The sequence below is a fragment of the Colossoma macropomum genome, unplaced genomic scaffold (genome assembly GCF_904425465.1).
Source record: "Colossoma macropomum unplaced genomic scaffold, Colossoma_macropomum, whole genome shotgun sequence".
NCBI classification, from domain to species: Eukaryota; Metazoa; Chordata; class Actinopteri; order Characiformes; family Serrasalmidae; genus Colossoma; species Colossoma macropomum.
In genome coordinates, this window is record NW_023494784.1 from 7,056,668 (window position 1) to 7,067,963 (window position 11,296).

Below are 11,296 nucleotides of genomic sequence, written 5' to 3' on the forward strand. Positions count from 1 at the left end.
CTTCTTTTCTCTTCTGTCTTCACTTCTTTTCTCTTCTCTTCTCTCTTCTTCTCTTCTTTTCTCTTCTCTTTTCCTCTATCCTCTTTTCTCCTCTTCTGTTCTCTTCTCTTCTATTATTTTCTCCTCTGTCCTCTTCTCTCTTCTTTTCTCTTCTCTTCTCCTCTAAACTCTGTTATTCTCTTCTTTTCTCCTTTGTCCTCTTCTCTTCTCTTCTTTTCTCTTCTCTTCTCTTCTTTATCCTCTTCTTTTTTCTTCTATTTTCTTTTTCTGTTTTCTCTTCTCTCCTCTTCTCTCCACATCTCTTCTTCTCTCTTCTCTTTTGTCTTCTCCTTTGTCCTCTTCCCTCCTCTTCTCTTCTGTCCTCTTTTCTTTCTCATTTCTTCTCTTTTTCTCGTCTCTTCTGTTGTCTAATCCCTTCTCTTCTCTTCTGACCTCTTCTCTCCTCTGTCCTCTTCCCTACCCCTCTCTTCCTTTCATATCTCTTCTCCTCTGTCCTCTTCTTATAGCCGAGTGTGTAAATGCATGTATATGTGTGTGTTGTGACAGATATCCGTGAGACGGCGTTTGTCTATGCCATCACGGCGGCAGGGGTCACTCATGCGGTCACTCAGGCCTGCAGTATGGGGGAGCTGCTGCAGTGCGGCTGTGAATCGACCCGCAGTCGGGCCCCCCCACCCCGGCCCCCCGGAGTACCCCACACTGAGGGAGTGAAGTGGGAGTGGGGCGGCTGTGGGGACGACGTCGAGTTCGGCTATGAGAAATCCAAACAGTTCATGGACGCCAAGCGCAGGAAGGGCAAGAGCGACATCCGCACACTCATCGATCTCCATAACAACGAGGCCGGCAGACTGGTAACTAGACTTTACTTACTGAGCTCGCTGCTCATCTTCATCATTATTGTTATTGTTGTTGTTTTAGCATTTTTATACATTTTTCAAAATTCTTCATGATTAAACATTTACAATATAAACAAAGTCAGAACTGTTCACAGTGGTGGTGATAGGAACCAGACGTCCACCTCTAAAAGCTCCCTCACAGTCCTTAAAGTGATTATCAATATGCTGCATGATGTTTTAGGATAGTTTTGAGAAGAGTTTGGACTAAAATGTCTGTCCTCTTCTCTTCTCTTCTCTTCTCTTCTCTTCTCTTCTCTTCTCTTCTCTTCTCTTCTCTTCTGTCCTCCTCTCTCTTCTCCTCTTCTCTTATCTTCTCTTCTCTTCTCCTCTGTCCTCCTCTCTCTTCTCCTCTTTTCTTCTCTTCTCTTCTCATCTTTTCTCCAGTCTTCTCTTCTCTCCTATTATCTTTTTTTCTCTACTGTCCTCTTCTCTTCTTCTCCTCTGTCCTCTTCTCTCTTCTTCGCTTCTCTTCTCATCTGTCCTCTTCTCTTCTCTTCTGTCTCCTCTCTCTTGTCTTCTTCTCTTCTCCCTTTTTCTCCTGTCTTCTCTTCTCTCCTATTATCTTCTCTTTTCCTCTCCTCTCTTCTCTTCTCCTATGTCGTCTTCTCTTTACATGCATCATGTTGTGAGGCAAAATAGTAACTTAGTAATAGTAAATAGAAAACTTTTTTCTTCCATATTCTCCACTATTTTCCATCATCAACATTCCATATAAACTCAGAAGACTCGTGTAGGTTCACTGGTGGTAAATAAAATGTCTATATTTGTGTTGTAGTCATGGCGACCCCTGGTTCCTATCACCAGCACTGTACAGACATCTGAACCATTTCACACCAAACCACTCTGAATCACTCTGTTTACATCTCACACACTGAATTATGCAGAAATATTGAAAAATTCCCCTGTAAATAATCTCTAATCGACTTGCTCATGTTGTTTCAGATGCTGTATGAGTCGCTGTTATCTATAAACATGGCCAAATTTTGTAGCTCCAGTGTAAAGCTAAAGATGCAAACTAGACACCAAACATGTCTCGGCTGGCAGCTACGAAGAGCTCCAGCCTTTCGCCCAACTATTCCTTTAAGCTGGAAGATTAAATTAAAATGTATCAACACATTGTCTTTGCACAGACAGACTGTAGTAACACAGCATGTTTTTGTACCCATTGCTGTTAGTTTATTTGTACAAGCTACTGGCGCGTGATCATTCGCTGAAAAGCATCACGAATGTGGTCCAGATCGGAACTCAGAAGATCAGATTTCATGTGTTTGTGCTAAAAGATCTGCTGAAGTGTTGAAGAAGGTAAAAACAATCAGGTGATGATTTCTGTCTAAACACAGACTCAGCCCCTCCTTTCCCGCTGTAACGTTAGACTCGGCGGGCTCGGAGCAGAGCGGGACTGTTTTTACACGGCCACTGAGTTCTCCAGGTGGATGCTGGGTGTTTCAGTGATGCTCACAGATAGTCAGGCTATAATGAGCAGATAGAACACTTCTGAGGCACAAGATGGAGCTCAGATCTGTTACGGAGTCACGCTTGGCACAAACTGGCACACTCGACTGAGCTGAGACAAGTTCATAAGCCTGGACTTTCCCTCATATCTCTCCTTTTTTCTTCTTCTTTTTTTCAGGATATCACTAAACGAGCAAGCGCAGAGTTTTCCCTCATATCTGACTGTCGAAAGTGAAACTTTTTGGAGTAAAAAGTTTGCAAACATCATGTTTTCTCTCACATCTTTTTATTCCAAAACAAATTTTAGCGAGCATGGAGTCTTCCTTCACATCCTTCCTTTTTCTTCTTCCTTTGTGTTTTCTGTAACTCAGTATGCTGTTGGTTCATAAGCGTGGAGTTCCCCTCATTTCTTTTTTCATGCCAGTGAATAATCATTTTTTTGTAAAATAGGAAACAAAAGTTTGAAAGCTTGGAGTTTTCCCTCATGTCTTCATTTATTTATTTTTTTAATCACATTAAAATAAACAGTTCAGAACCATAACATTTATCCTAATGTCTGTTTTTATGTTAGTAAATATCTTTTTTTGTAAATGAGTTTCAAAAAGTTTGCAAGCCTGTTTTTCCTCAGCCCATTATTTGATTTTTTATTGTTTATCATATGACTTTATTTATTTATTTATTTATTTTTTATTTATTAGTAACTAAAACGGTTTACAACATATGAGTTTTTTCCTAATATCTTTACTAAGTAAAATGTTCACAACATTTGTATTTTCTTCCTATTCTTTTTTTTATTATTGAAAAACAAGCTGACAATTTTTTCTTCAGATCTTCTTCTTTTTTTGGGGGGTAAAAAAAATCACCAAGTAAAAGTTAAGAAGTATGTTGTTTCCCCCCATATTTTTATTTATTTATTTATTATGTTTAATCAGTACCAAAAAAAAAAAGTTCACAACCTTTTACAAAAGTAGTTCACATCCAGGAGTTTCTCATCTTATCTTCTGCCTTTCATATAAATCAGTAAACAAAACTCAAAGTTCCTCACTTGTCAACAAAACCATGCTGATCTGTCTGCACACAGGCTGCTTTACAGACCGTTCTCCCAAAAACAACAAATAAAGGTGTGTGTGCCTGTGTGTATAAGTGTTTGTGTATGTATGAGTTTGTATCTGTGTGTGTGTGTGTGTGTTTGTTATACATAGGTCTTGTACATTTCTTGTTCAAATATCCACATTACTGATTATATCCCACCCCAGCTTCCTGCAAACATGCATGGTCTTATACACGGATCAGGCATAACATTCTGACCACCTCCTTGTTTCTACACTCATTGTCCATTTTATCAGCTCCACTTACTATATAGGTGCACTTTGTAGTTCTACAGTTACAGACTGTAGTCCATCTGTTTCTCTGATACTTTGTTAGCCCCCTTTTACCCTGTTCTTCAGTGGTCAGGACCCCCATGGACCCCCACAGAGCAGATACTATTTGGGTGGTGGGTCATTCTCAGCACTGCAGTAACATTGACGTGGTGGTGGTGTGTTAGTGTGTGTTGTGCTGGTACGAGTGGATCAGACACAGCAGTGCTGCTGGAGTTTTTAAACACCTCAGTGTCACTGCTGGACTGAGAATAGTCCACCAACCCAAATTATCCATCCAACCGCGTCCTGTGGGCAGCGTCCTGTGACCACTCATTAAGGACTAGAGGATGACCAACACAAACTGTGCAGCAGCAGATGAGCTGTCGTCTCTGACTTTACATCTACAAGGTGGACTGACAAGGTAGGAGTGTCTAATAGAGTGGACAGTGAGTGGACACAGTGTTTAAAAACCTCCAGCAGCACTGCTGTGTCTGATCCACTCGTTCCAGCACAACACACACTAACACACCACCACATCAGTGTTACTGCAGTGCTGAGAATGATCCACCACCCAAATAGTACCTGCTCTGTGGGGGTCAATGGGGGTCCTGACCACTGAAGAACAGGATAAAAGGGGGCTAACAAAGTATCAGAGAAACAGATGGACTACAGTCTGTAACTGTAGAACTACAAAGTGCACCTATATAGTAAGTGGAGCTGATCAAATGGACAATGAGCGTAGAAACAAGGAGGTGGTCAGAACGTTATGCCTGATCGGTGTACGTTGTATAAGAGTTAACTGATTTAATGTAACTCCTTAGTGTAAATCACATATTGCTTTCGTGAGCCTCTTGCTGGTGTGGGTTCATGGTCTGCTGCTTGTTTCTTCTTGTTCAGTGCTCCCCCTTGTGGAGAAAAGCCAGACTGCTGAATCTGCACAAGTGAGTTTTTCGTTGATATAGTGAAGGTGCTCTGTGGGGAGACTTTAAAGCAGGAGTCACCTGCTGTAAACACAGCAGCACACTGATTCCACACACTGATCTATTTCACTGCTGCTAACATGGACATGCACATGCTGTATCTCCTCTGGTGGCAGATTTAAACACGTTTAAGGAGCCATCGGCAAATCCTCAGAATGGATCGGCAGCGAGACACTCGGTTCCATAGGGTTAAGGTGGGGAAAAAAGCATGAGGATGCATCAACTCAGCACATAGTAAACTCTAACTGTAGTTCTCCTGCTACACACACAAACACACTGCAATGCCTTTGTGTTAAAAACATCATCTTTTTCATTTCTTACTCTTTTATTTTTTATATGCTACATTGAGATAACCAAAGTGGCTCACTAGTGATAAAATTAAAACTTTGGCCTTAAATGTGACAAAATTGTGACAGTCAACGTGCTGTAAACTAATGCTAGCTAAGTAAGTTAAGCACAGCATTTCTCACTACCCACCTGCTCGGATATGTCATCATCCTCAAGTACCTTTTGCATTCTTGTCTTTTCGGTGCCGCCTTGTTTTTTTGCCGTTCTTGCTGCTGCTCTCCATATTTATAAGTTTCACCTATGAAAATTGCTACATAGTTAAAGCAGAATCAGTACTGAACTCTGTAGAGCTGCCTGCTGTGTCAGCCAACACCAGATTCACACTGAATTTGATTTGTTAATCTCTTGAGGCTTCTTATTCGAGTTCCCATTCCACTTTAAATAGTGCAGCAATTATACAGTAGCCCCATACAGGTGTCTGAATGTAACCACTACATCATTTAAGGTGGAATGGGAACTGCACCAAACCAAAGCTGCACCACCTGTGGGCTGCTGGTTTAACCCCTAAATTATTACAGATGTACACTTAGGTGTAACATTTACAGTGTGCCTGCTTATTTGCATAAGCTCACAGTAACCGGCCCAAAACGCTACTGGCCCACCGGGAATCCCCCCGACTCTCCCACTCCGGCATTGCTCAGCACTTTTGGGTTCATCCTGTATTATAAGAGTGCAAGACGAATTATATTTAAAACATTATTGACTTTTTTGAGCACCCAGAATCAGTAGCATAGCTAAAGCAGTGTGCTATAGAGTATGAGCAGTTAAATTCCTCCCCTGCTAGTCTGACATTAGCTCATGTGTGCATGCATTAATCTGCATTAGTTCAGGTCACTGTCTCCTGACCCCAAGCTTCTTCAGTTTGGGGTCAGCTGCAGGTAAACAGGTGTGCGTGTGGGCAGGGCGGAGAAGAGCGGGTGGATTTGAACTTTTTGAAATGATAATTATATGTAATGATGTTCTTTTCAGATGCACAACTAAAGCGCCTTTAATCGGAGGGGATAGAAATGTTGATGGAGCGTTAATCAGAGGTTAATTACCATAGGGAACATTCTGGAACGCTCTTCACTGTCAGTCTCTATAAGCTCCAGCATGGCTGCAGGGCACGAAGAAGGGAGCAGGAGGAGGAGGGTGAATTCCTTCTGAATAGCGTCGCCTTTTATCTCTCCAATCTATCTGTGTGTCGAACTGCAGGCGGTGAAGAATTATATGAGAACTGAATGCAAATGCCACGGGCTGTCTGGTTCCTGCACTCTGAGGACCTGCTGGAAGAAGATGCCTCATTTCCGAGAGGTCGGCGACCGGCTGCTCGAGCGCTTCAACGGCGCCTTCAAGGTGAGGGACCGAAACAATATGCCATTAGTTAATCACCATCGCAGTATGTGTTTATGTGTTGCTGCCTGTTTTGGCCGGGATACCCCTGTAAAACAGATTTTAAATCTCACTTAAATCTCCCTCCTGGTTAAATAAAGGTAAGTATAATAAAATAATAAGCCACGATAGGCTGTGCATTACTGTGATTTTACCACAGGGAAGGGTGTTCTTAGGCACGATGCAAAGTGGATTAAAACTTCCTTCCCCATGATAAAATCGCAGTATTGCACATCCTCAAGTGGCTTATTGCTATAATGAAACAGTGGCCAACATAAAATATGATAAAATACACATTTTCTTAGAAAAAAATTATATTATTAATATTAATCAACATAAATATTTTGGCAAAAAATGTAGTTCCTTTAGCACATGGTATCTTGACAAGCAACCATGGACCGCTGAATGAGGAGAAGAATGCTCAGTCACCCATCGCTGTATATTGTGGTCATTTCATGAACTTTTTAACTTTTTGTCGTATAATAATGAACATATGATAAATTAGCACCACAAGTCTTCTCACACTGGGGCTGAATCTCAAATGGTGCCCTGTTACCTACATAGTGCACTACATAGGTATTTAAATACTGGATCCTGCAGCACAACATTGCATAATGACCTAAAAAATGTTTATGAAAAATAGTCCAAAAAAATCATTTGGGATTCAGCCACATCCATATTTGACAAACAGTGCACTATTTGGCTGTAAAAGCTAGAATTTCAAAACCTCCATAGCTAGCACACTACTTAGGGAGCACTTAAGGCATTTGGGATTCAACCTGGGGTTGTCACAACTTAATTCAGTGCTCATTTAAGTGCTGTATAAACAGATGTGTCTTCAGTCTGTGTTTGAAGACCCCGAGAGACTCTGTTGTACGGACAGCCAGTGGGAGTTCGTTCCACTCTAAATTAATTATGCATTTAGGCATTTTTAACAAAAAATTAGTTATACACTAAAATTTCTCTTTAGGCTGAATGGGATTTTTGCTAACATTACATAAAACATGTCACAAGATGTACAGTGTTAGAAATAAAGGTTCTGTTCAGGTACGTTTTTCATTCATCAAGGTACAAACAATGTAAATGTTCCCTCAAAGGTACAACAGTGGTTTTAAGGTCTGATTGTGAACCTTAAGTAAGTTTTTCCAGGTGAAAAGTTCGTATTTGTACCTTTTCATAACCGAATGTTTTAAACAGAACAGTAAAATAAAAGCCTGGAGACGAGACGGGGTGTGTGGAGTCAGTACAGCTTAGAACATATCATTTCAGTGGATTATGGTTCAGTTATGTTCCCTGACTAAAAGCACTGAGATGGACCCTTGAGGGTCCCACCCCAGAGACAAGAGGGGCACTGACCCAGAGACAGTTTAGTACCTTTATTTTTGAGAGTGTAGAAATATAATCACAGTATGGCACTTAAAATGTTGAATAGTAATATGTCCACATCTTGCTACTCTGCTCCAAGGTGATGGGGGGGAACGATGGGAAGACTCTCATCCCTGTGGGCCAGAATATTAAACCCCCAGACAAGCAGGACCTGATCTACTCAGCTGAGTCTCCAGACTTCTGCCTCCCGAACAGGAAGACGGGTTCTCTGGGGACTCGCGGCCGCACCTGTAACAGCACTGCACTGGACGTGAGTGGCTGCGACCTGCTGTGCTGTGAGCGAGGCCACCGCTTCGAGACCGTGGAGCTGGAGGAAAACTGCCTTTGCCGGTTCCACTGGTGCTGCGTGGTGCAGTGCAAGAAGTGCTCTGTCCGCAAGGAGCTCAGCCTTTGCCTCTAGTGGGCAGCACATGCTCTAGAACACTGATCACTTACCTACAGGGGGATCTAACACACTGATTCCTCTGCAGGGGCACCTAGAACACAGACTTAACTGCAGTGCAGTGTAGAGACCAATACACCTGCCAGGAGAATCTAGAACACCAACTTGCCTGTGTTGGGATCTAGAACACTGGCTCCCCTGCAGGAGAATCTAGAACACTGACTCACCTGCAGAGGGATCTACAACACTGACTCACCTGCAGAGGGATCTAGAACACCGACTCACTTACAGAGGGATCCACAACGCTAACTGACTTGCAGGAGAATCTAGAACACCGACTCACTTGCAGGGGAATCTACAACAGTGACTCACCTGCAGGAAGATCCCCCGATTCACCTGCCAGGGTTATCGAGAACACTGATTTAGAGTGCAGAGTGATGTGGAGCACTGACTCACCCACAGGGAAATCTAGAAACTGATGTCTCCTGCAGGACAATCTAGATCACCTACTCACCTGCAAGGAAATGTAGAACAAACCCAACCTGAAGAGCAACCTAGAACTCCGAGTCACCTGCAGGGGGATCTAAAGCATCAGCTCACCCACACTGGCTAAATTGCAGGGGAATCCAGAACAGTTGCTTCTAGAACGCTTACTCTCCTACATAGGAGCAACTCACCTACATGAGAAATAAGAACACTGAGTAACCTGCAGAGGAACCTAGGACGCTCACTCATATGTAGGGGTATAGAAAACAGCAACTGACCTGCAGAGGATCTAGAACACTGACTCAAAGGCAGGGGAATGTAGAACAGTGACATACCCATTGAGGAATCTAAACAACTGATTCATCTGCAGGGGGATCTAGAACATTGACCCACCTGCATTGCCTCGCCTGCAAGGGGATCCAGAATGATGACTCACCTGCATAGCAATCTAGAACATTCACTCACCTGCATTGACTCACATACAGGTGGGATCTAGAAACACTTACTGGAAATCTAGAGCACAGAATATTGAATTTGAGGCTCTTATTAAATGTAGGGAAAGAACATCTCTCTCCACAATATCTCTTTAGATCCTCGGCATATGGTGGGGTGATTTCGGTAGCTTTGAGTGGACGATTGGGTTATTTTAATCTCTTCGGCCAGGAGGACAAACTGTGCTCTCGTTCTTTGCAGCAAGTAAAGTTCCAGAGGATCGTAGGGGACACACATTAAGGTCATTGCTAGTGCTGTGGTTCTGCTGAGCTTCAAAAGAGACTTGCCTCTGTGCCTTTTGTGCAAACACTTATGGTTTAAAAAAACAAGCAGACTTTAAAGGGAAAAGGGATATTTGTTGTGATAACCTGAGGAATGTGCATTATCAGGACAAAGAACAAAGACTCCTATTTATAAGCATTTTAATAACACAACGACTACTAACGGACTAAGGAATGTCTCCAGTATATTCTTTCGAAAGCACTTTGAATATAAGAACTATGTACATCAGATCTTTCTTCTTTAGGGTAGCGTATGGTTTCATAAAGAAGTGTGAGCTATATGTAAAGGCACTCCTTTGTGGCCTTATTTTTATATTGTTTTTATTTTCAGTTATTTAATATACAGAGATTTTATTTTACACAGGCACGCAGAGTCATGTGTGCAGTGGCCAGTTATCCTCCAAACCTCTGGATCTGCTCCTTTAAATCCAGCTGAATGTCATCTCACTGAAAACTCACTGTCTCACTCGCCTTAATAATTACTGTCATCTGAGATCTTAGAAGGAAATTCTGCTGATTTTTTAAAACTTCATCATAATCCACAAAGTCATGCAGAGTATTTTGAGGAAAAATGATCCATTCTAGAGAAACTTATTAACTTAGATTTCTTTACAATGTACGTCTTAAGGATACAGAACAGCAACTTGCCTGTGGTGTATCTAGAACACCTACTCACCTGAAGAAGAACCTAGAACAGCAACTCATCTGCAAGGGTAATCTAGAACACTATTTGTCCGAAAGGAGATCTAAAATAGCAACTCACCTATAAGGAAATCTGGAACAATCACTCATTTGGTGGAGGGTCTAGAATACTGACTTACCGGTAGAGGAGTGTAAGACACTCGTTCATCTAAACTGATTCATCTGCATTCTAGAATACTCTAAACTACAGGGGGACATTGAACACTCACTCACCTGCAAGGGACCTAGAATAGCAACAGGGGGATCTAGAACACTCATGCTCCTGCAGGGGGATCTAGAACAGGAACCTGACTGTAGGTCTAGAACACTCACTTATCTGGGAGGGGGATCTAGAACACTCATTGACCGGCAAGGGCATCAAGTACAGTCAGTCACTCATCAAGGAACCTAGAATAGCAATTCACTCATGCGGGGTCTAGAACACTCATGCTCCTGCAGGGCGATCTAGAATAGTAACCTGACTGTAGGTCTAGAACACTCACTTATCTGGGAGGGGGTCTAGAAAACTCATTGACCGGCAAGGGCATCAAGTACAGTCCGTCACTCATCAAGGAACCTAGAACACTCATTTTTCTAAACTGATTTTCCTGCGAGGGAATCTGCAATACTAGGTTCGCCTGCAGGGGTTTCTAAAACACTCTAAACTGCAGGGTAATCTAGAACACTTAGAACACTGTAGTGATATCTTGAGGACCAACACACCTGCAGGGTATATAAAATACTCACACATCTGCAGGAAGATCTACTATACACTCACAGGTGGACAGGGATCTAGAGTAGCAACTCAACTGCAGGTAATCTAGATCAGCAACTCACCTGCAGAGAATCCAGAACAGAAACTCACCTGCAGGGGAACTGCACACAGACTTCTCTGCAAGGCATGCTAGAGGACTGAAACACTTACAGGGGAATCTACTGCACAGCATCACCTACAGGGGAATGTAGAACACTAACTCCTTCAGGTGAGTGAGGAACACTTAAATAAGTGCACTGCATTACCTGAGGGTAATCTAGAACACTAACTGCAGGGGATTGAGAACACTCACTCACCTGCTGAGGAACCCTGAACACTCACTCGCCTGTAAGGGACCTAGAATAGCAACTCACTCACAGGGGGATCTAAAACACTCATGCTCCTGTAGGAGGTCTAGAACAGCAA

General features: G+C 42.5%; 1 protein-coding gene across 1 annotated transcript in view; it reads left to right on the top strand.

The window, feature by feature from the left end:
• Positions 1–9,907, top strand: part of wnt6b (wingless-type MMTV integration site family, member 6b) — a 54,554-nt gene extending 44,647 nt beyond the window's left edge. The window contains exons 3-5 of the mRNA XM_036576886.1: positions 547–851; positions 6,232–6,372; positions 7,874–9,907. Of these exons, the coding sequence (XP_036432779.1) occupies positions 547–851; positions 6,232–6,372; positions 7,874–8,194 (767 nt within the window). The 3' untranslated portion in view covers positions 8,195–9,907. The remainder of the gene's footprint in view (positions 1–546; positions 852–6,231; positions 6,373–7,873) is intronic.
• The last annotated feature ends 1,389 nt before the right edge of the window (positions 9,908–11,296 follow it).